Source organism: Pseudochaenichthys georgianus, chromosome 15 (assembly GCF_902827115.2).
Source record: "Pseudochaenichthys georgianus chromosome 15, fPseGeo1.2, whole genome shotgun sequence".
NCBI classification, from domain to species: domain Eukaryota; kingdom Metazoa; phylum Chordata; class Actinopteri; order Perciformes; family Channichthyidae; genus Pseudochaenichthys; species Pseudochaenichthys georgianus.
In genome coordinates this window covers 30,031,328-30,057,853 of record NC_047517.1, presented here as the reverse complement: position 1 = coordinate 30,057,853, position 26,526 = coordinate 30,031,328, and the positions used below count along the sequence as shown (strand labels likewise).

The window sequence follows — 26,526 nt, the reverse complement described above, 5'->3', positions numbered from 1 at the left end:
TTTGAGTATGTCAGTATATTGTTGTATTTATTTAGCAAAACACTGGCAATCCGCAGTCAACTGTATTATAAGCTTTTCTGATTATACATAATAAACATGCTGCTTTCATGCCGTGTACCAAATGAATTGCTTTTCGTCAGCCCCACCGGGACCTGTTCTCGGCTGAAGTCCCTACGTTTTGCACAACGCTCTGTTTACCACCTCAGGGGATATGACAGCTTGTTCAGTATCTGTTTGCAATGGGAAAAAAAGGGTGCCCTAAAAAAAGGACAATGAACATCTGGTTGTTGCCACTCTTCACTGTTCTTTGACCATGTTGATCAAGAATAAAATGAATGAAATGTGTTTTAGGTTAGACTACAAAGCATTAGTCAAAAGCTCTTGCAGCAGAAACCTATCTGTTAGTGCTATAGCCACATTTAAGGAAGAGATTCAACCAATACTTAAATCGATAGCATGTCTGCATGTAGGGGAGGAAACTTATACAAAATGTACACCACCCCAAATTGATCATGTTGTTGATAGTGCTATAGATGCGCTGCGAATAAAATTAGACTCTGTTGCTCCTTTGAAAAAGAAGAAAATAAAACAACATAGATTAGCTCCATGGCATAATGCCGAAACCCGCAAAATAAAGCAAAAGTCTAGACAACTTGAAAGGATATGGCGTTCCACTAAACTTGAAGAATCTCGTTTAATTTGGCATATTACTCTCAATGAATATAAGAAAGCACTGCGTAAAGCGAGAGCAGCCTACTACTCTTCATTAATAGATGAGAATAAGAATAATGCAAGATTTCTTTTCAGCACTGTAGCCAGGCTGACAGAGAGCCACAGCTCGATTGAGCCTTCTATTCCCTTAGCACTCAGTAGTAATGATTTTATGTGCTTTTTTAACGATAAAATTGTTACTCTTAGAAACAAAATTAATGACCTCTTGCCTTCGACCAGTATAGTGTTATCAACAGCTCCCGGAATCGTAAGTTCTAATATTACACTAGATGGTAAACTAGAATGCTTTTCAGCCATTAACCTTGAACAGTTACATTCAATGATTCTCTCTTCTAGACCATCGACGTGCATGTTGGACCCAATTCCAACTAAGCTGTTGAAGGAAGTTTTTCCATTAATTAGCACTTCTTTATTAAATATTATGAATATGTCTTTATTATCAGGCTATGTTCCACAATCATTCAAAGTAGCAGTGATACAACCGCTTCTTAAAAAGCACAACCTCGATCCAGAGGTTTTAGCCAACTATAGACCTATTTCTAATCTTCCGTTCCTCTCAAAATTTCTTGAGAAAGCGGTCGCAAAACAGTTGTGTGATTACTTAAAAAACAATGATTTATTTGAAGATTTTCAGTCTGGCTTTAGAACACATCATAGCACAGAGACAGCTCTGGTTAAAGTCACAAATGATATTCTAATAGCCTCAGACAAGGGACTTGTCTCTATTCTTGTTTTGCTCGATCTTAGTGCTGCATTTGATACTATCGACCATGATATCCTATTGCAAAGACTAGAGCACTTAGTTGGCATACAGGGAACTGCTTTAGGCTGGTTTAGGTCCTATCTATCTGAACGCTCTCAGTTTGTACGTGTTAACGATGAATCTTCCACGCAAACCAAAGTTAGCCATGGAGTGCCACAGGGCTCAGTGCTCGGACCTATTTTGTTCACATTATATATGCTTCCGTTAGGCAATATTATAAGGAATCATTCTGTAAACTTTCATTGTTATGCGGATGATACTCAACTATATTTATCAATCAAGCCTGATGAAATTAATCATCTAAATAAAATTAAAGACTGCCTTAAGGACTTAAAAACGTGGATGACCTTAAACTTTTTGATGTTAAACACGACCAAAACTGAAGTTATTGTACTTGGCCCGAAGAATCTACGAAACAAATTATCTAAAGACATACTAACTATGGATGGCATTAATTTGGCCTCCAGTGAGACTGTAAGGAATCTTGGTGTTATATTTGATCAGGATTTATCCTTTAACGCCCACATAAAATCAATTTCAAGGACCGCCTACTTCCATCTACGTAACATTGCAAAAAGCAGGCATATCTTGCCTCAAAACGATGCAGAGAAACTAGTCCATGCATTTGTTACTTCTAGGCTGGATTATTGTAACTCTTTATTATCAGGGAGTACCAAGAAGTCAATCAAGTCGCTTCAGCTGATTCAAAATGCTGCGGCTCGTGTACTAACCAGAGTTAGGAAAAGGGACCACATTACTCCTGTTCTGGCTGCCTTACACTGGCTCCCTATAGAACACAGGATAGAATTTAAAATTCTTCTTCTCGCCTACAAAGCCCTTAATGGGCAGGCGCCATCTTACCTTAAATAACTCATTATACCCTACTGTCCTACTAGGGCATTGCGTTCCAAGAATGCAGGGTTGTTGGTTGTTCCTAGAATCTTTAAAAGTACAATGGGAGCCAGAGCCTTTTCTTATCAAGCTCCACATTTGTGGAATCAGCTTCCAGTTTGTGTTCGGGCGGCAGACACCCTATCCGTTTTTAAGAGTGCGCTTAAGACCTTCCTTTTTGATAAAGCTTATAGTTAGGGCTGATTAGATTCAGCCCCTAGTTTTGCTGATATAGGCTTAGTTTGTCGGGGGACATCTTACTTCTTCCTTCTCTCTGTCTATACCCGTGTACACTCATGTTCCGATTAACCCAGCTTCCCCAAATGTCTTTCTTTTTGGTGTCTATATACGCTGGGATCCGGAGTCATGGATGATCCTGCGGTCCTGTGTCCTGGATCGCGAGCTCTGGATCTTGAGTCGTGGCTGTGGTCCTGGATCATAGGTCCTGGATGGATATCCTCGTGGATTCATCTTCCTATTATACACACATGCATTTCCAAACATTTGGACTACCTATGTTGCAAATGTATTATCTTTTCAATTTACACACGGCATCTATTGCACGTCTGTCCGTCCTGGGAGAGGGATCCCTCCTCTGTTGCTCTCCCTGAGGTTTCTCCCATTTTTCCCTTTAAACTGGGTTTTCTTTGGAAGTTTTTCCTTGTACGATGTGAGGGTCTAAGGACAGAGGGTGTCGTATTGTCATACTGATATTCTGTACACACTGTGAAGACCACTGAGACAAATGTAACATTTGTGATATTGGGCTATATAAATAAACATTGATTGATTGATTGATAGGTTGACTTTTAAAATCTGTCCAGGGACTACAGATGAAAAATAGCCTCTTGGCTAACTCTGGCACATTTACAGAAATGTTCATTAATGTGCACTGTCCCTGTTAAATAAATGAATAAATAAATACATAAATACTATTATTAAAGAGCATTTTTAATGGAATAATGAAAATGTGCTTGAGGGAATGGCATACGTGCTATTGCCAGACCCCAGTAAAGAGTTCAACAAAAACTAACAACATTGGCTTAGTTTATCACATTAAGCAGAACAAAAATAACAGGCTTTTTTTGTTTGCTTTGGCATACCAGTGGTGTTGCAATACAAATAATTTTTCACTTCCTACTTTTCGGTAATTTGTATGTGCAATATGAGTGTCAATTAATGATTTAGGGCATCCCTCAAGACAGCCTAGTTCTACTTTATCACAAAGGAACAAAATAAGTGTAATAAGAAAAATAAAGGGAGGAACAAGACCACAAATTGCAGTGTCTGTAGCTCAAGGAACAGAAAGACAGATGAAATAAAACTGCGTCACTGTAAACTTGTAGCATTTCAAAGGACTACACTTGAAATATTAGGATGAACAAAAGTGGTTTTTTTCACAATATTTTACAGCTTCACATAGTGTTAACACAATGATGACTGTGTTCTTTACACACAGGCACACATTTAGTTTTCTTTTTATAAAATTAAGAGTGGTTTGTTACATTTCTCAAGAATCAGTTGTCTATGACAGCATAAAGGTGCTGCTATCTATCAAAAATATTGTTATCCCTTTTAAGCTGCTCTGAGAAGCACCATCAAAAAAGCAATTACACAGAATAATATACTCTAGCAATTATATCCTACAATTTGATAATTAGCATTAATTATTAAGAGTCTATTCATCTCAAAACTATTTTTGCAGATCAATGTGTTTTTTATTATTCTGACTGTACCCCCTCTCCAGAGTATTGTAACGGACTGGTTATAATGTTGATGTTTGATGTGTTTGTTGTTCAGAGTTTGTTTGCATTTTACAGAGTGTCAGTGAACGTGCCACTATTTTGATGGACGGTTCTTGTGACCTGTAGCTGTGGGTTTGGGTGGGAGAGTGTTGTCTGGTTGGTTGGGGCTGGAAGAGGGAGGTGCCTGGGGAGAGGGACGTGGGAAGCTAGGAAAAAACTAGCGGGAGATGTGATGGAATGTGAGAATACAACAGGGTTAGTAGATTGTTTTGGTGTGGTTATGGCCAACAGTAACCTGTGATCTGTGCAATAAACTTTCGGATAAAGGACAAACTAAGCCTCCCTGTGTTCCTGTAGCGAGACGCTACATTTGGTGTCAGAAGTAAAAGTTCAACTCGGATTAACGGCAGCTAACTAGTTGCGTGCTACAGTGATTGCTGCCATACAGCCTGCAGTTTCCATCTCGGTGAGAACATGTCGCTGTGGGACTACTCTAAAATTAAATGGGAGGAGGAAGCTGACGAGCGGCAACACTTCGGCGCTGCTGAGGGTCGGGGAACGGACAGCCACAGAGAGCGGGTGAGAGAAATGACCATGAGAATGCCCGCTGAGGCTGGCTTCGACCGCTCCAGCTACTCCCCCGATAGAGATGCCACACGCGGGAAAACAGAGACAAAGAGGGCAGGCACGAGTCAACACACTGAGCAGCACAGAGAAGCCCTCCCCTCATCTATGAAAACCCCTAGGTATGATGGCAAAGCTAACTGGGAAGCATTCCAGGCACAATTTGAATTGCTAGCCAAGGCTGGCAGGTGGTCTGCTGAAGAAAAGGCCCTCCAGCTTGCAATGTGCCTTACTGGGGATGCTTTAACCAGCCTGCTGCTACTTAACCCTGATGATAGGAGTGACTATGATGCATTGGTGGGAGCTTTAAAGAGGCGCTTTGGACTATGCTCTACAGCTAGCCTGCTCCGCTCTGAACTGTGTAGCCGCAAGCGTCGGCCTGGGGAGCCGCTGAGGGAGCTCGCCAATGACATTGAGGGGCTGGTTCACCGCACCTATGCTCACATGCCTCCTGTTATCCAGAGTGAGTTAGCCCGGGACTACTTCCTCCAGGGCCTACTACCAGCCGACCTGCGTACACAGACTTTGCTCGCCCACCCCAAGTCTCTACAGGAGGCTTTGGAGCTAGCCACAGAGAGAGAGATGCTATGTACTGCTTCATGGAGTGCGGATGACCACACACCAAAGGTGAGTGCTGCATGTGGTATTGAGCTGAATACAGCAGAGCCGGCCTGGGTGGAAAAATTGACACAGCTTGTGCGTGCCACCACGCTGAGAGAGGAGCAGTCTCCGAGACACCATCAGAGGATCTGCTGGGGGTGTGGACAGCCTGGCCATCTGGTTCGAGATTGCCCTCGCAGCACAGCTAAACAGGGAAACGGGGCCGGGTCTGCATAACCGGGACAATGCGGACCCCTGAGGTGTCCCTCTTCAAATGAGGAAACGTTGCAGCGCATTAACCAAGCAGAAGTGTTACAAACAACAGAAGAGGCTCGGAAGTCCTAGTGGAGGCACCGATCCTCTTCCCCCCTGACACCACCCTTCCCTTCATCCTCGACACCGATGCCAGCAACAGTGGAGCAGGAGCCGTGCTGGCCCAGGTGACACCAGAAGGAGAGAGAGTAGTGGCCTACTAGCAGAATATTTAACAAAGCTGAACGCCGCTACTGTGTCACCAGACGGGAACTGCTTGCTGTGGTCAGCGCCATCCGGCACTTCAAGTACTACCTAGGGGGCCTCCACTTCACAGTCCGGACTGATCACTCTGCCTTACAGTGGCTCATGTCCTTCAAAGAACCAGAAGGCCAGCTGGCACGCTGGACTGAAGAGTTACAAGCATGACTTCAACATAATTCACAGACCTGGCGTGCAGCACGGCAACGCTGATGCACTCTCCCGCCGCCCCTGCTACGGTGATGACTGCCGCTACTGCATGAAGAGAGAGACACAGGAGAGGGAATGTCTACAGGCTGAGGTGATATGTGCAGCGGTGGGACCAGTCGGGGCATCAACTGACCATGGACTTTTAGCTGTCGATGCTGCCGAATGGAGGAAGAATCAGGAGGGGGATGTCGACATCAGGCCGGTAATCGCTTGGGTGGCTGCACAACACAAACCCCGGTGGGAACAGGTCTCTGAGTTTTCGCGTGCCACTAAAGGGCTATTGTCAATGTTTGAAGCCCTGCGCCTGTGTGATGGAGTGCTGCAGAGGGGGTGGAAGGAACCGGCTGCAGGAGAGACAAGGTGGCAGGTGGTGGTGCCGAGGACCCTGCGGTAGATGGTACTTCGGTCAGTGCATGGAACTCCAGGATCTGGTCACTTTGGGGTCTCTAAGACTCTCCGCCGCCTGCGACAGAGATTCTACTGGGGCCAACACAGACGAGATGTGGAAGATTACTGTCGCCGCTGCGACAGCTGCACTGCACGTAAGGGCCCTACCGACAGATCTCATACCCAGCTCCAGCAGTTTCCAGTAGGGTGCACAATGGAGAGGATCGGGATCGACGTTCTTGGGCCGTTTCCCCGCACAGAAAAAGGGAACCGCTACATCCTCACAGCCATGGACTACTTCACTAAGTGGCCTGAGGCATACAGCCTACCAGATCAAGAGGCAGAGACTATTGTGGACGCTTTGGTGGAGGGAATGTTTAGCAGGTTCGGGGCACCTGAAGTCATACACACAGACCAGGGCCGGAACTTTGAGTCCCGAGTGTTTAAGGCTATGTGCGGAAAACTGGGATCCCATAAGACACGCACCACACCCCTTCACCCACAGAGCGATGGCTTCGTGGAAAGGTTCAACCGCACACTGGCTCAACAGCTTTCCATAGTGACAGCAAAACACCAAAGAGACTGGGACGCCCATGTCCCCCTCGTGCTGATGGTGTACCGGTCTGCGACCCAAGATTCCACTTCCTGCTCCCCTGCCCTCATGTTAGGAATGGAAATGCGCACGCCGGGCGAGATGATGATGGGCTTGTCCCCCGACGATCCTGTGGACCCCCCAGGGTTCGAATATGCCAGGAAACTCCAGGAACGGTTGCAGTCTGCTTACGACTTTGCCAGGCGCCAGCTACAGAGTGCAGGGGCGAGGCAGAAGAGGAACTACGACGTGCATGCTAGAGGACGGCATTTCAGTGCAAGCGAGTTGGTCTGGGTGTATAACCCACAGAGGAAGAAGGGCAGATTCCCAAAGCTGGACAGCAACTGGGAAGGGCCCTGAAGGGTTCTGGAGAGACTGAGTGAGGTCGTCTACAGGGTCCAACTGCAGCGGAGAGGGAGAATAGTTGCTCTTCACCGGGACAGGTTGGCACCCTATCGGGGTTCAGCAACACCACTAGGATCAGGTGGTGAGACACAGGGGGCTATGGACACTGTTCTTTCTTCTTCCCAACCACCCTCTCACGACCCGGGGACCTTGCCTGGTTCCCCACAACCTGGACTTTTTTTCCCTTGCCCTACTCTGGGCCCCACGGTGGGCCTGTCTCCCCCTGCCGCAGACCACCTGAGAGACTTTGTTTATTCCCTCGAGGACGAGGGACTTTGAGGAGGGGGGAAAGTGTAACGGACTGGTTATAATGTTGATGTTTGATGTGTTTGTTGTTCAGAGTTTGTTTGCATTTTACAAAGTGTCAGTGAACGTGCCACTGTTTTGATGGACGGTTCTTGGGACCTGTAGCTGTGGGTTTGGGTGGGAGAGTGTTGTCTGGTTGGTTGGGGCTGGAAGAGGGAGGTGCCTGGGAAGAGGGACGCGGGAAGCTAGGAAAAAGCTAGCGGGAGACGTGACGGAGTGTGAGAATACGACAGGGTTAGTAGATTGTTTTGGTGTGGTTATGGCCAACAGTAACCTGTGATCTGTGCAATAAACTCCCGGATAAAGGACAAACTAAGCCTCCCTGTGTTCCTGTAGCGAGACGCTACAGTATGTTTAGGGATGTAAATAGGCAGTAGCCTTTAAGGTAGAAATTGATTCAGTTAGCTAGGTAGCTGTGCTAACATGGCTGTATCAACAGAGCTCTGTTGTTTATGTCGTGGCAAACTGGCGGCATTAAAAGTTAGTCGAATAACTAATAGTTACAGTCTGAAATGGATCTATGGATGTACACGACGATCACTGAATTACTTTGAGGCTGAAGAAAACTCAAAAGCATGATGATTCTCAAACAAGTTCTGGAGTTAGCGTTAAGGAGCGTCTTTTTCTATGATTTGTGGACGTTTTTTCGCGATGGACTTCGGAGCAAAGGATCCCCTCGGAAGATGATACTCAATCTCATAATATGTTTATCATGTCTGTGTGTTCCGATTGAACTAAGTGCATCTTTAAGAAAACAAGTATGATTTTAACGCTAACCATGGCACACTGTACTTTTCACCTCACGTAACGTCCGAAAATTAACCTGTAGGCCTATCCTAAATCAATATCAATCAGATTATTTACCTTGATCTTCGATGTCCAGATTCTTGATCATCCACTGTACAATTTCAGAACCTGAAACCAGAGAAAACACATGCATATGAATCATTGATATCTAATATATTCACAGTGTGCTGAACAACCACTTTTCCATAGATGCAAATGGAGTGGAAACAATGACACTTTTAACCCATCCACCTCCCTTCATAATCACAGTGCATACCAATTCCTCTCGCCTTGCACCATGTGGGTGGTTAATAGACCATCCATTATAAAATGTCTTTCTGACACCCTCTCCAAGCCAGCTCTGTTTGGCTGTGGTCCATAAAGACCAGAGGAGCACGGTGACATATGATTATGATGAAGATTACACATTGTGTACAGTAACAACACAGTTTGTCAGTCACAGCCCAGACTTTGCATTTCTTTAATTTAATAACTCAAAGCATCAGATCACTCAATCACTTACAAATACACGTTTCATTTTTCAAAACAGATGATGAAATTGTCATATTTAAATGTCTATAGATGACTTCTATTTCCCCTTTGTCTGAACATCACATTTGTGTATGCTGGATATCGTTGTGAAATTCATCTTCTCTTTCAGAGAAAGTAACTGAATCCTTTTCACTTCTCAGAAAAACACAATAGCATCCTCTGCCCCCTGGGCATTTTCACACCCCTCCACAACATGTGACTGTCACTTTGGCTAAATATATATTTTCCAAGCTATTATTACTGAAGGTATGTTAAGAAGACGAGAGCCACAGAAAGCAGAAAAAAGGTGTGAAATGGTGACATGAGGGAATTCATGCAGTGAGACAGTCAGTCCCTGTGGCTGTCTCTCTGTCCATCAAGCTGTCTCTCAGTGTGTCTATCTTTACTGCACCCCCTTGTTTTTCGAAGACACCATAACCAAATGAGACTTTCCATGGATTAAGATCATTAATACAACCCCATTTTAACACTATCAACGTTGACCCACTTTCGAAGACAGGACTTAAATGAGATGTGTAAGGTAATCCTCTAACAAGACTGTTCTCGGAATTGATTAATATCATGACCAAGATTGGACTGCGTGTGTGTGTGCGTGTGTGTGTGTGTGTGTGTGTGTGTGTGTGTGTGTGTGTGTGTGTGTGTGTGTGTGTGTGTGTGTGTGTGTGTGTGTGTGTGTGTGTGTGTGTGTGTGTGTGTGTGTGTGTGTGTGTGTGTGTGTGTGTGTGTGTGTGTGTGTGTGTGTGTGTGTGTGTGTGTGTGTATTGGTGTGCATTGAGGTGCAGGCCTGTATGTGCAATATTGTAAAGAGATATAAAGAGATTGCTAAACTATAACATCAAAAATGAATGATCCCAATGATGGTGAATATTGCTGCAGAAAAACACAAGCACAGCAGAGGGCAACAGCTGAACATTACTACTTTCTAAAACCACATTTGATTATGAGACCTATGTAGAGACACTTTAGCACTACAGTCAGATGAAAGCAATTGCTGTAATTGTAACAAGTGACAAATCAATGTATTTTATTTAAAAAGTGGGGCTGCGAAATGTGTTGTAGAGAAAAAACACAGTGCTCCAGTAATCACAAATGAAGTGGCAGTGTTTTCGAGAGGAGAAGCTAGAGAGGGAATGTGTCTTTGTCACAACCTTAGAAACTGCCAGGGCGCGAATGTTTTGGGAGTTAGTACAACATTCAAAAATGTTGAGTAACGCTTATATTAAAAACTAAACTTAATATTACTTGACATTTTACCACTGGTACTTGCAGAAATATAAATGTATCTTCTAATAAGAAAAGGGTCACATTCCTGTTTTATGAGAATAACTGGTCCACCTTTAATGTCAGCCCACTTTAATTGAACCTGGAGCGTTGTTTTTGCTAACCTTTGGGATCATCCCTTTGACTTTTATCAGGAAGTGACTAGCAAGGCACAGGAGCTTGGAACCTGAAGATATGAAGGTTTGTTTTACCAACAGCATACACAGTTTACCCTATTTGCTAACAGTGGAATGTATATGTATTTGATATTGCATTGATGATATTGGATCATGGATTGCTACATACATTAATTAAGAATGTATATTGTTCGTGCTCTACTCATCTCCCCTCTCACCTTTGTCAAGTGCTGTGGGCGTACCTAACAAACTGAAATCTCACAGGAACAAATGTCCTGGAGACATGTTGCCCTGTGGGGAATTAAAGTTTGGGAACTGAAGATCAGAATCAGAAATACATTTTTGATACCCAGGGGGACATTTTAAATGATGTATGACCCTAAAGTATGTATTCAGCAATCGGAGAAGGTCGTCGCACACATCTCTGCTTGTTTAGCTGACATCTCTCAGTGGATGTCCGCTCATCATCTCAAGCTCAACCTTGACAAAACTGAACTGCTTTTCCTTCCGGGAAAAGATTGTCCCACTCTTGACCTGACTATCAACATCGGCACCTCTGTTGTTTCCCCGACTCAGACTGCAAGGAATCTGGGTGTGATCCTAGATAACAACCTGCCCTTCACTGCAAACATCGCTGCTACAACCCGTTGCTGCAGATACACGCTCTACAACATCAGGAGGATACGTCCCCAGCTGACCCAGAAAGCGACCCAGCTTCTGGTCCAGGCTTTCGTCACCTCACGCCTAGACTACTGCAACTCCCTCCTGGCTGGTCTACCTGCATGTGCCATCCGACCTCTGCAGCTCATCCAGAATGCAGCGGCTCGTCTGGTCTTCAACCTTCCTAAATGTTCCCACACCACGCCACTCCTCCGCTCCCTTCATTGGCTTCTGGTAACTGCTAGAATTCATTTCAAGACACTGGTACTTGCGTACCATGCTGCAAATGGATCTGGCCCTTCCTACATCCAGGACATGGTTAAACTGTACACCCCAGCGCGTGCTCTACGCTCTGCATCAGCCAAACGACTCGCTGCACCCTCGCTGCGAGGGGGACCCAAGTTCCCATCAGCAAAAACACGTGGGTTTGCTATCCTGGCTCCAAAATGGTGGAATGAGCTCCCCATTGACATCAGGACAGCAGATAGCTTACACACCTTCCGGCGCAGACTGAAAACTCATCTCTTTCGACTCCACCTCGAACGATAGAATTACTAACAAAGAACTGCTAACAGAGCACTTATATACTAATAAAGGACTGGCTTATCTATAGCCAGATGAGTAGCACTTGAAATAGGCAGGCGAGGCAGGCTGGTCAGGGACAGGCAGGGTCGAAACCGGGAGAGCAATCTGAAGGGTAATGCGGGAAAGACTGGCATGCTGCAAAGTACGATCTGGCACTGAGGTGAAAGTGAAGTGGGCCTAAATACTAATGGAGCTGATGGGTGATGGCTGATGTGACTACCAGGTGACTAAGGAATGTTAATGCAGAAAATAGGTGAGTGAGAAAGCAGACTGTGACACAACCGTTTCATTGCAGACTGTTATGTTTATGTGGGGAAATGACAGTGCATACATTATTTCAAAACTCGGACTTTTTTTTAGGGACATTTCGGCCAGAGGTGTAGAGCTATATCTTTAAGCACCGGATTCGCAAAACACGAGAGTCTGTGAACCAGTCTGCCTTGATCTATGAATTCATGTCCGTGACACTCACAGTATCTGCTATCTGCGCGCAGAGAGCTGTGACTTTTACGCAGCGCCTTCAGCCCTTCACTGTGTTTACCTTCAGCTGAATAGAGATCGAGGCTGCTACGTTTTAGCCACACACACCTCTACACACATCAAACTGCCCGATTATTCCCCCTTTTACTCATTTTATGAAGGAGATGTCCGGTCATCAGGGCGCATGATGTGTAAATAACCCAATTTGTGCTCTGTGAAACTGAAAAGGATATGACATTGTTTTTGTTACTTTCGTTGCAGTTGTATATGTCTTAAATGTAATTTAGGTTAAGTTCCTGTTTTATTTAGATGCTTTTATTTTTAAGGCGAGTTTACGCTGTTGACAGGAAGTTCTTGTTGCTATGGAAACGTGAAATGCTACATGATGTGTGTGTGTGTGTGTTTAGTGTATGTGTGTGTCCGACACCGGCATTTGTTTTCAAACTACCATGAACAGTAATGTACACACATCTGGCTAACTCCATATGTGTATTCCCAAGTGAAAGAAGTTTGTTTAATCTTAATCTCGATGTAGGCTAGTGCTAAATGCTGTCGGACTGCACCGGAACGAACGCCACTATCATAATATCTTCTGAAAATAAATGCCCACACATACACACACAGACACACACACACACACACAAACATACACACACACACACACGCCCTGGCGACTGGACATCTTCTTCATAAAACTAATAATATGGCGTAATAATCGGGCAGTTCGATGTGTCTAACCATAAGAAAGTATCTCGTGCAAACGAGAAAGTATATCGTTTTTTGAGGCCACGAATTACATCTCGTGCGCACTAATTAATAAAACGTGGCTCTCTCTATGAACCCTCCAGTGCTCCGTATAAACCAACACAAACACTGTGTGGTAGATTTGGAATAAAAAAAGAAACAAAAAAGAGCTGAGCATCAGCTGCTCTTTTTATGCCCTAAGCATTGGTCATTGTTTCACTCACGTCACTAAAGCTAAAGTTAGCTTTGTAATTTTAACTGTGTATGCCTCTGTATTTTAGTTCTTACTTTTACACAATGTTCAAGGACAAGCACTCAAGAATTAGATTTTTGAACTCTCTTAATGCGTCAGTAGAATTTTACAAATCATTAATCATGGAATACAATTATGATATTGTTGCATTGTATCGCTTTTTCTTCTATTGGCTTATATACCATTTGTATTTAATACTGCAGGATAATACTGTAGGTTTATATTGTGGTGAATAGTGCTTTACAGCTATGATGGCCTCACTCCTCTTACATTTTGAATGTAGTGTTTATCTTTTGGAGCATCACTCCAGCATGGATTTGTCTTTGTTGAACTGCTACAAAATCCGAATCAAATATGATCCTCTTGACATTCTGGCACTGCTGGTGTGAAATGCAAAAACGACAACTCTTTAAATACTTTTAGTGTTCTGTTCGGCCAGAACAAAGTACAAGTGAAGTACTTAGTGGGCGAGAGGCAAGTTAAGAAGAGTTAGAGGAGAAGAAAAAACAGAGCAGAAGCCTTACCTGAAAAAACACTGGGGATCTTCGTTAAAAAACTTTTCACTGTTCGGATCGGGATGCCATTTTTGTCATCCTGCATGTGTGCTATTACTTCTTCCATCTGGAAAACAGAGGGGCAACGGGGGGAGATGAAGAGGAGGAAAAGAAAAGACAGTTTTTTAACTTGCATCAATAAGTTGAGGTTGTGTGCGAGCTAGACAGAGAAAGGTACACAGATACAAACAGGTTCCTCTGTGGTTCACATCTCCAGAGAGGGAGACGAGGAAGTTAGTGACTAACAATCACTGCCGTTAGGTTTGTTCCTCTCCTTTCACCAATTTCTCTGATTTGTGTCATTTGTCACATAAAACCTCCAGTGAGCTGCACTTATTGAATTCTGCAACAGCTATTGCATTTTTTAAGTATAGGCTAGCAATGACGTTTCTTGTCACAATGAATCCATCACAGCGTATTTGTGTCCCCACCAGCTACACTTATAAACATTGCAGAGCAAAGAAGAAAAAATCATAATGTGATTTAATACATTTCAGACAAAAATGTTTTGGTTCAGCATTGGCCGGGTTACATATTTGAACCAAAAGCTGCGCAGTGAAATTAAAAGCTTGGTCCAATACACACACACACACACACACACACACACACACACACACACACACACACACACACACACACACACACACACACACACACACACACACACACACACACACACACACACACACACACACACACACACACACACACACACACACACACACACACACACACACACACACACACACACACACACCACACACACATATAATCATGCAAACATTCACACACGCCACTGAGACAGAATAAACTGGGAGTTGTCTCAGGGGCCTGGCAGAGCAACACAAGGCTGCTTCGTTTCCAAGAACACATAGAAGGGAGCAAGCAGAGAGTAGAGCATGGCCCCAATATGTCAGTAGGATCGGAGGCCAAGAGATCTCCCCAAACTCCACCCTCAGTGTAAAAATATACACATGGAAAATATGTACCGAGTTCAGTGGCCTGGCAACACACTACACAAACAGGCACATATGAACAAACATGCACACAATGTTGGTTCATTTCCCTCCACCTGAAACAATGTTCTTTATTTCTGCAAAATATATTCATTGGGATTAGTCCTTTTCGGTTTTTTCAGTTAGTCATTTTGTCAAGGTTTTTCCATTTACAGACATATACCAGAAACTGTTGATCCTATTATTTTTAATATTATTGTGAGCAAGAGGTCTTAGGCTTTCACGAAATAAAGTGTCATCTTTTAACATTTGAATCAATGTAATGTTTCTCTTAAAGGTCCCATGTCATGGCCATTTCTACACTGTAAAATATTACCATGAATTCACAATATTTAGCTGTAATATTTTACAATAAATTACTGTCCTGCCAATACTAAAAGGAGGGGAGGCCACCTTATTAAACAATTATAGACCCATCTCTAAATTGTCAGTTCTGGCTAAGGTTCTTGAACGCCTAGTGAGTGAACAAGTAAAGGAGTTTTTATGTACAAATGACATCCTGTCTAAACATCAATCAGGCTTCAGAAAGCAACATTGCACCATCACTGCCACAATGAAAGTGTATGATATTACGAGTATTTTAGATAATAAGCAGAGTTGTGCAGCTCTATTTGTTGACCTCTCCAAAGCTTTTGATACCGTCGATCATCGCATTTTAAATCAGAGACTGGTCAGTATTGGCATATCCAGCCATGCAGTGGGGTGGTTTGTGAACTACCTCTCTGAAAGGTCCCAATGTGTTCAGTTTGATGGGCTGTCTTCTGAGTGGTTAAACATCACTAATGGTGTACCACAAGGTTCAGTTTTAGGTCCGCTATTATTCTCTATCTATATTAATAGTTTAGGTGAAAATGTCGAAGGAGCAACCTTACATTTTTATGCGGACGATACCGTTATGTAATATGCAGGTCCCTCCATTAAGGAGGCTGGTGTTAAATTACAGGCTGTTTTTAACATTATTCAGGCTCAGCTCTCTGAGCTTAAGCTTCTTTTAAATGTGGATAAAACCAAGGTAATGCTCTTTTCTAAAGCTAAAGCTAAAAATACACCGGAGACTGCTTTGGATATATGCGCAAGGAATACAACTTGAAGTGGTTACCTGTTACAAATACTTGGGTATCTGGCTTGATGATTGTCTCACTTTTAAATTTCATGTAAATAACTTGCTTAAAAAGCTGAGGGTTAGGCTAGGTTTCTTTTACAGAAATAAGTCCTGTTTCTCGCTTGAGGCCAGGAAAAGGCTAGTCACTGTGACCTTTTTACCTGTGCTGGACTATGGTGATTTGTTATATATGAATGCACCTGCCAATTACCTGAGCAAGTTAGATGCTGCGTATCACAATGCACTGAGATTTTTGACAAATTGTAAAGCACTTACGCATCACTGTACCCTGTATACCAAGGCGGTTTTGCCATCACTTACTGTACGGAGGCTCAGTCACTGGTACTTTTTCATTTACAAAGCCATGTTGGATAAACTACCATCTTGCTCCCTGATCTCTCTGCGAATTGAAAGTACTTATTAACTGAGATCGCATGCTGTGGTTTTATTAAATGTGCCAAGTGCTAGGACTGTCTTAGGGAAGAAAGCTTTTAGATGTGCAGCTCCACTAACATGGAACAGTCTGCAAAAAGAATGGAAAATTACCAAGCTATACCACTACATGTTTTTAAAGCTCGGTTGGATGCTACAAAATCAGATGCTGTTGGTACCTGTACATGTGGTTAAATATGTAAATTGTAATCCCTGTACATTTTGCTGTATGATGTCCTTTTGTTGTTCTGTTGTTTATGTTTTTGTATGTCTTCTTGTGGAACCTACTGCTGCAGGTCTCCCTTGAAAAAGAGATCATTGATCTCAATGGGATTTTACCTGGATAAATAAAGGTTTTGAATTGAATTGAATTGTTTTACCACTTTACAGTCTTTACCTGTAATGTTCACAATATAATACTGTAATTTTGAATTTCACAGTGAAATCAATACAGGCACAGTTAATTACTGTGAATGTACAGGATACATGATTACCAGGATTTCACAACATGTTACTGTATTATTTCACAGTAAAATACTGTATTCAGAGTGACCATCCTCTGTGATAAGTTAACACAACAAATTAAGTGATTTTCTTGCTTTTATCGCTCTTGCTTGGCTTTAAATACTAATTTCTTTCTTTGGTGCAGGTTTTACTTAAATTGAAAGGGCCACAGCTGCATGTGCCTTAAAATAAACGATGCAACATATAAATCTATGTAAAATTGAAATGGTTGTCTTGGCTCATTGTTTTCAGGTGCTTCCAAATCCTGAGATGGGCTCGAAAGCCAAAAAGAGGCATGGCAATTTAAACCCCCATGTCAGCACATTCTTCAGAAAAATTGTTGACTTCGAGTGGATGTCTGTAGACATGTTACGTGGTCCCCTCCTTGTTTTCTTTCTGTCTCCCTGCTGCAGGTGCACCTGGTCTGCCTCTGGCTCCGCCTCTGCCCAGGTGTTCCAAATTCCACTCAGCTGTGTATATATAAAGAGAAGCTGGAGGAGAAGGATGTCTCGCCTGTCCTAACGCCGGGAGACACTCTCCTTAGAATACCTCTTTGCCATTTTGAGCTGTAGGCCATATTTTCGCAGGTGTGTTTAGTGCTGCGTACCGGTACGCCGAACCGGTACTGGACTTGTAAAAAGTTTCGGTTCAAATCCGGTTAAAACCGGAACGTCGGGAACCAGTACTTGGACTCGCAAAACAACTAGCACTTACCTATATTCTGCTGTCCGTGGTTATTTAAACATTCCCTGATAAACGTTATTCAGCATCAATAAATGAGTGCTAATCCCAGTGTGCTCAGTGTACAACATCACATGTCATTTCACCTTCGATTCACGGTTTGAAAACGTAGCATTTCGCCACATGCTAATGCTAACCGAAAGTGAATCATTTTCATAATAAAAGTATTACGTTAATAGTGTGAACTTCCGGTTTTGTCAGAATAAAACTGATTTAAATTAAATAGTGTATTTAATTCAAAATTACGCCATATCAACATTGATTTTAATTTCTAACAGTATGTATGTACATCACTATGTATGTAGTATGTACTGTATAATGTACACATGTAGAGTTGTAGAAAAGACATGGTGTACAGACTGTACAGTACACTCTGACTGTACAGTCACTATAGTGTATACTGTATAGTAGGTGTGTAACAGTGTAATGTGTATAGTCTACTCTACACTCTACCTTTCAGCAACGTTTTAGGGATTTAGGCTCAGTCAGCTCAGGGACTGTTTGGTTACTTTAGTTTGGTAAATGAAATAAATGTTTGAACTTTGTAGTAGTTCCAGCCTGTCCTCCTACAAAAAACGACCATATAGGTCGATTGTTCAGCAGCTAAATACGACCCAGAGTCACGTTTTAAAGTGTAGCACCTCTAGTGGTCGTGTAAGAAACAACATGCTCCTGTCGATTGCAAACGCTCCGGAGGGTCGTTTATTCACAAATAACCCTCTCTGGAAAATCCTAAATTGTGGAATAGTTTGGCCATTAAAATGCTTTTTTATTAGATTTCTAGCGAGAAGTGTATATTGTACTTTTATAATCTACGTCCAGTGGATGTGTAGGATCTACAGTTTGATAGATATACAAAGATGATTTGAGGTCTCGCCAGGAGAACGTGTACTGTATATTGGGCAACTTCCATGTAAAGTTAGCGTGGGTGAAAACAGTATTTCCGGTCTCGAAGTTTTCATAATAAAACCGGAAGTATTCCCCACACTGTCAAATGATTACACAGTGATATCTCCATTACTCATCCACTAAAAAAACATCAGTTTATCCTTGTTAATTACACACTATTGATTGGTTTAAATTGTGTACAATGCTTTTGTGTTTTTAACCTTCGATTCGGAGAAACAAATGTTTTTTTCGGAGTTTAGACACTACAGAGTTTCCGAAGACACTACACTACCCAGAATCCCCAGCTATCGTTTGGGACTACAACATCCGCCTTGCTTTACAAACCCCGTGATTAGCCCTCAAGCTCTGTGATTGGATATTGGAGTGGCAGTGCGACAAGGTTACGCTGTCAAACAGCTCTTTGAAATGGAATGGAACCACGCCAGACTATCCAAAACTGGACTTGGACGGGTCCAGCCCGGCCCTCCCCCCCAGAATTACACTTGCTGGCTTTTGTGTGTTTCGCAACATGTTCTATGGCACGTCTCTACTGGGAAATGTAGTTTTAAAAGACGTTTTCGTATTTCCCACAATTAGAAGTTGCCAGTATTAAACTGTATACATCCCTGGAGGTTTAGGGGATACGAAACACATTGGTGTTATCAAATTTAAAACATATAATTAATACATGGGTGAAAATTGCTTGTGTCCATAATGGGCAGCATTAATACCACATGACAGCTAAGGTCAGAAGAGCTTTATTTAACAGCTGGTCTTATGTCTGTGACCCCTCCTGTTGTTAATTGATAAGCCTGAAACATGCACTTGTCAAGGTTCAGATGCACATTTAGTAGAGATGTCCCGATCCGATCACGGATTTTACAAAACAAAAATGAGTCATCCTGAGGACTTAGTTTTGGTTTAAAATTACACAACATCATGTATGTGTTGCTTTCTTTGGGCTTGTTTTCATAGACCTGGTTGCTTATTTCTCTGAAATTTGGCAACGGAGTGGGCAGGGCGCAGTGTCTAATAGTAGCAGCAAGCTAACGAGAGGCTACGTTCAGCTGGTGACTCGGGAGTCGGGACAGAGAAAATGTCAGGAGTTTGGAAGTATTATAAAATTGAAAGCGAAGGCAGTGTAACAGCCAGATGCAATGTTTGCAAGGCAGAGGTTCCGCGTGGTGGAAAGAACAGAGCTACGTTCAACACGACCAATCTAATACGCTACCTGAGAAACAAACACCAACAACAACACGGCGAGTACACAGCGGCCACTCAGGTAACGGCACTGAAACAACCAACACTTTCAGAGACTTTTAAAAGGAAAGAGAAACTGCCCCAGAACAGTGAAAAGGCCAACACAATAACAGCCAAGATAGCTGAATTCATCGCGTTGGATGACCAGCCGTTATCTGTTACCTTTTTTTTCTCTTAATGCATTGCATAAAGATCGGATCGGGAAAAATCGGTATCGGCAGATTGTCAAAATCAAATGACCGGAATCGGATCGGGAGCAAAAAAAGGTGATCGGGACATCCCTAACATTTAGCAAATATGGCAGTAGCCATCGATCATCTTAAGTTAAGATACTTTATTGATCCCAAGTTGGGAAATATTTTTGTTACAGCAGCATGTACTACTTTGTTCTACTCCACTACAATTCAGAGGTTAACCTGGTATTTTTACTCTACTACATTTATTTTTGTTACTTTGCAGATTCTGATTAATGATGTGAAATATAAACAACCCTTAAATCAGACTTTAGTTACACCTGAGTAAAATTCAGCCTTATCAGTTTGTCTGTTTTGCACATCCTCCTGTTAATATCTTTGGACGTCCTGCACTAAACTGTTTTATTGTAGAGATCACTACAGTATCTTCTTGATATTTTCCATTCTATATTTCTATCATTGACCCCTATTTTGTATGTAGGCTACTCTTAATATTTAAATGTTTTCATCAAATATAACTTATTCAACAACTAAATTCAATAACGTGCTTTAACCACTAGGAGGTGCGGTTTAGACCAGTGGTCTAGTTAATAAAACATAATAATATCGTACATAATATGACTATAAACTTTATTGTGAAATTAAAACAGAACGTTAAAGGAAAATACAGTTTCAGTCTCTCGATGTGAAGCTTATGCATTGTACCATGAACTTGTATAGACCTGTAACAGTCAACTGCATGAGGAGTTGGAAAGGTAGTTCAGAAAATCAGTAATATCTTTAAAAAGCTGTGCACCGTTATGGTGTAAATACAGACTATCTATTAATTGAATCAAATATAAAAGTCAGCCGAATTAGTGTTGATACTGCAAGGAGACGTATTGTGTGAAAAGAAATGGAAGATGTTGTTTAATTGTTGATATATTTATGGTCCACGTCACGTATTCAGTTTTGGCGGCATCTCTTCCAGTTTGTCAAAAGGTCTTCTGATCAGGGCTCTATAAATACATATCTAGGGCAGATATGTAATATTTAATGCAGCCGAACCGTGTATTGCAATGCCGTTATGTGATGACTTTCAAAGAGAAAAGCAAGAACACTCGGAATAAAGTATTATTATTATTTTTTTAATGTTTTCCGATTTCATATCACATAAACACCAAATCCCGACGTGCATTGCGGCGTGATTTTAGCCTATCAAAACCTCTGAAAACAGAAATGTGTCTCTCAGAATCGAAAGAGAAAAACCTATGGGAAAAACACAAAAGCATTGTACACAATTTAAACCAATTAATGTCGTATAATTAACTAGGATAAACTGATGTTTTTTAGTGGATGAGTAGTGCAGATATCACTGTTAAATCATTTGATCATTGGTTTTATTATGAAAACGGCGAGACCAGAAAAACTGTTTTCAACCCGTAACTTTACATGGAAGCTTGCCGCATATACACGTTCTCCTGACGAAACCTCAAATAATCTTCGTAATATCTATCAAACTATAGATCCTACATATCGACTGGACGTGGATTCTAAAAGTACAATATATACTTCTCGCTAGAAATCTAATCATAAAGCGTTTTAATGGCCAAACTATCCTACAATTTAGGATTTTACAGAGAGGGTTATTTGTGAATAAACAACCCTCTGTAACGTTTGCATTGAACGGCAGCACTAGAGGCCGACAATTTTAAAACGTAATTATAGGTCGTATTAAGCGCTTGAACAAACGACATATTTGGTCGTAATAAGGGCTTAAACAATCGAGCCATTTGGTCGTATGAGTTGGAGGACTTGTTGAGTAGTTCACTGTAGTTGCTGTCATAAGTCATTTGTAGACTAAGTGGCAAACAGTGTTTTTTTTACTTTTGTACTTTGTAGAGAAATGTAGACACAAGTTGGAAGGGAGCACAATAAATCTGATGAGTTTGAATTTGAGTTGATTATGAGTTAATTTTCAATTGATAATTAGCTCACAATAAGTTCACTTTAGTTACTCACACAACTTGACACAAGCCATAGGTTCAGGTCCGGACTTATAAGTCCGTTTCGCTTGTGTGAGCAAACGGCTGATTATCAATAAATGCTCGTTACCAAGTACCGGTTATTGTGTGTATTCTTTCATGTTACGGGTCTCAGCACGAGCCACTACTGCGGAGTAGAGGTTGGGGCCGTAACAACATGTCCAAGACACTGTGAAATGTACTTTGCACTTCAATGGAGTAATACAAAGTTAAAATGGGCATTTTCTATGTTTTTCTTTGTTGATTGAGCTGATTGAATTGTGTAGTTATGGTAAAATCCCAGTGAACTAGTCAGATTTACAATATATTATCATATTATTTACATTTTTATATTTACAGTAAATTACTGGCTACTGTGTTGCATTACTTCTACAGTAATAGTGTGAAAATAGAGGTAATTACTGTAATAATACCACAGCTCTGTACTGCTATATCACAGTAATTCCATGGGCATGGCAACTGTAAAGTCACAGTATTTAGTTGTACTTTTATTCTAATTTACTGTAAAATATCTACAGTAAATTACTGTGAAATATTCACAGTCAATTACTGTGAAATATTTACAGTCAATTACTGTGAAATCCATGCAACTAGTAGCCAGTAATTTATTGTAATTTTACAGTCAAACATTTTACAGTGTACTGATCATAATTCCATTGATGAGATATACTAGAATAGATTTATATTGTGCAATTTTCCAAACTCACATTGGTTTCTCATACAGCATCTCTGTATAGTATGTGTATTCACTCTCTGTCCTACACGGCTTGTTGGAGCTCCTGCCCCCCCCCTCCCTGTGAGCCCACTGTGCTCTGATTGGTCAGCTCGCCCACTCTGTTCTGATGAGTCCACCACTGTTACAGCGAAACACCAGTGATTATGTGTTACAATGGCGTTAGCAACCCAAAAATGACACCAGTAATGACTAGGGATGTAACGATACCAAAAACTCACGGTACGATAATATCGCGATAAAAAGTCCAATGCGAATATTTTTTTCTTTTTTTTTCTTTATTAAATAATAAATCTGATTTCTACAGCATTTTAGTAGGATAGTAGTATTTTAAAGTGTCAACAATATAATAATCAGACCCTGCAATAGAATAAATCAAGTTTCACTTTAGTTTTTCAAGCAGGGCCTCCCCTGGCCAACTTGTGAGATGAGGCCCCCCCCCCCCCCCCCCCCCCCCAACCGACAGCAGTGACAAAAAAAATGTTGGAAACAAAGTAGGCTACATTGCAAATATAATTCCTGTTTATTATTATTATTATCAACAGTTACTTTTGTATACAGTGAGGTAAATGGTAAATGTGCATGTATGTCATTCAGTATGCGTTTACAGGTGACTACGTCTGCATTTCCTGCCAAATACTAGCCTCAAAAAGATTAAAATATAATTAATGCAAATAAATTACTTCTACTAATAATAATAATAATAATAATAATCATGATCAATTCAATAATATAAATACTATATTATTTTATTATAATATAGTTGTAATATAGTCAAGATAAAACATGCTTATGACATGCTCAAAACTGATATTTCTTAAATCTGTATTCAAATGTAGTTCCCTCTGTCAGCAATGTATCAACAACTACACACACATTTCTATCAGTATTTCTCTGTGTTGTGGTTGACATGATAATGACTGAGGAGTTAAGGGGAGAGGCTGAGCATCACCATGAAATGTGCAAATTGACATAAAAATGAATAAAAGGGGAAAAAATGCTCCATGTTTTTTAGGCTGTAAACTTTAACTGTTATGTAAGCCAACTAGAAAAACAGTTTATCACTCTTCTTCCTGTGCATTAGCAGATAAAAGGCATAACATACTTGAATGAATGGTAAATAAAGAATGCTGGAAATAACTGCATCTCCATTAGCCTATATGCTATGCAGAGGCTGCCTTCTTCATGTCGTGAATTGCAACTGATGTTTTAATATGGCAATTGGCAATTTGACTTATACAAGATTCACAAGTTGTACATTTGACTCATACAATAACCCACCTTCGAGTGATGCTCTAGTTTCTCCATGTTTTGTTTTTTTCCCCTCTTGCTTGCGCCGGACTGAAACTGTCTTTTCACCGACATCTCTTCTCCTGCACTAGTGGCCGTATCAAAGCCGTGATTGGTCAGATTTGGATTCATTGCAACGGTGTCGGGTTACAGACGTGCTCCCCATGTCACCTCTCACTCTCGCGGGGGGTGCACGGAGAACTGAGCGGAGAACTGCACACAGCAACTGAGGCCCTCTGGGCGGGGTCCCCTGCGCAAGGCGGGGCCCCATGCAGCCTGCGTGATTGGCCTGTAGGGAGGGGCGGCCCTGTTTTCAAGTAACTCAACTCTAACTCACTCACTCAGCATCATCAAGGTTATCTTTTAGGAATATGGGCATGTCCACATTTCGAGGTAGAAGCTGGGATGTTTGGGCATTTATAATATCCCCTGCTGTGGAAAAAAATCTCTTGCTTGGTACTGATGTTGCTGGGACAGAGATATATGCTTTGGCCATGGGTAAAAGCAGTATGTAAAACTGTGCATTGTCTCTCCATCACTTCAAAAAAAAGACAGTGTTTGCCAAGAAAGTGAGGCTTATTGACAGGGCGAGATATAAATATACTGTTGGTACTTGTCAATGTCTCTAGGTATGTACATGTAGCACTGTAAATACGATGTCCTTTATTGTTATCTGTTGTGTTATGTTCATGTTGTAACCTACTTGCTGCCATGTTGGACAGGTCTCCCTTGAAAAAGAGATTGATGATCTCAATGGGACCATCTGGTTGAATAAAGGTTTAAATAAAAAAAATAAAAAAATTGCGGTGTATTTTGTCAGTCTCACGACGGTATTGAGACTTTTGCTGCAGCCCCCTCAGCCAGGGCCGTGTTAAGGCACGGGATGACCTGGCCTGAAGCCCAGGGGCCTACAGAGATCGGGGCCTATCATGAGCCAATTAAAAAAAAAAATCGGGTGTTTTAAAAAAAATTTAAATAAACAAAGTCTTGGCTTTCAGAATATGAAACTTGTTTCGGCAAATTCAGAGGATAAATACAACTTTGAAGCTTGTAACGGCATAATTACAAGCGGAGAACGGAGTAACAGAATGAGTATATGTTTCACATGTGACGTATTCGAATTGCGAGTGATTGAGTGACAGATTAAGGTTGTTTAGGAGAAAATGTCGGAGAAGAAAAAGTTTGAGAGTGGCGCTCGGAAAAGGAAATTGTTGAGGGAAAAGGAGTATCGAGACAAGCAGCTATTACAAAACATGTCGAAACTTACAGGTTATTTTAAACCTGTAGGCCAGGATGAGGAGGAAGGACAGATTAGTTCTGTACCGAGCGGCAGCGGTGCCGGTGTCGGTACCATATGTGTTCGGGGTATGTGTTCGGGGTCCGTCTGTTACCAATGACGTCATGACGTCACGCATTGTGATTGGCTGTACGGTAATTTACCGGTAATTTCGATGTATATTTCCATTGAAAATGCTAACCGCTAGCCGCAAAGCTAGCATCGCAGCCACTGCTTCATTTTCGGAGACTTTGCACACGTTTTTCACAAACATTTTCACATGCTAGGAGTATGGGAGTACTTCCATTCGCTTCGTCTTGGTCTGTAGATGTGATTTGATGTGTCGTGTGTCCCCCAAAAATAACAATCGACAGTGTAAACATAATTATGTAAATAACCCAATTTGTGTTCTGTGAAACGGAAAAGGATTTTACATTGTTTTTGTTACTTTCGTTGCAGTGTCTTAAATGTAATTTAGGTTAACTTCCTGTTTGAAGTTGTTGCTATGGAAACAACATGACGGAGAAAAAAGTAATATCTTCTACATATAATAACGGACAAAGTAAAGAATGAAGTGTAGGCTATCTTTAAATGTTCGGAATTTGACCGTGTATGATGGTCCTCTTGAGTTGCCATACAGCCAATGCCGTACAGCCACTGCTCCGTTTTCGGAGACTTTGCACACGTTTTTCACAAGCATTTGCACACGCTAGGAGTATGGGAGTACTTCCACTCGCTTCGTCTTGATCTGTAGATGTGATTTGCCCCAGAGCACCCCTGGGTAAATTACCGTACAGCCAATCACAATGCGTGACGTCATTGGTAAGTGACGGACCCCGAAAACATATGGTACCCCTAACACATATGGTACCGACACCGGCTGCGGGGCCTTGGAGCCAAGTAGGCCGTCTGGTTCTGATAGCGATGGAGTAGCGGGAGAGGAAAAACAGACAGGAGGGACATTATCTGTTGGAGGAGATGGAGAAGACGACGAGGACTTGCTACATGGAGGGGAGCCAACGGCAACTATAAATGACTTTGATTTGTTGTTTAAATAGGGGCCTACAAAACCGGCCTCAGGGCCCGATGGCAGGTTAAGGCGGGCTTGCCCTCAGCCAACCCATCTGCGAGGCTCCACAAGCACCCGTACCCCCAAATGCGGCGCACCTACAGTGTAAGCGCACCACAGTTTCGCTGCTGCGAGGCTACACTAGCACCCCCCCCCCCCCCCAGTGCGTCACAGTTTCGCCGCTGAGAGAGTGTGTGTGTGTGTGTGTGTGTGTGTGT

At 42.0% G+C, this 26,526-nt stretch overlaps 1 protein-coding gene across 2 annotated transcripts in view; it reads right to left on the bottom strand.

The window, feature by feature from the left end:
* rgs7a (regulator of G protein signaling 7a) overlaps positions 1-26,526 on the bottom strand; it is a 78,278-nt gene that overhangs the window by 19,754 nt on the left and 31,998 nt on the right. The window contains exons 3-4 of one of the 2 annotated variants that reach the window (XM_034100009.1): positions 13,750-13,846; positions 8,633-8,683 (exon numbers count right to left, since the gene is read on the bottom strand). In XM_034100009.1, the coding sequence (XP_033955900.1) occupies positions 8,633-8,683; positions 13,750-13,846 (148 nt within the window). Of the gene's footprint in view, positions 1-8,632; positions 8,690-13,749; positions 13,847-26,526 lie in introns of those variants that run through there. The other variant, XM_071205615.1, reaches the window with a different exon arrangement.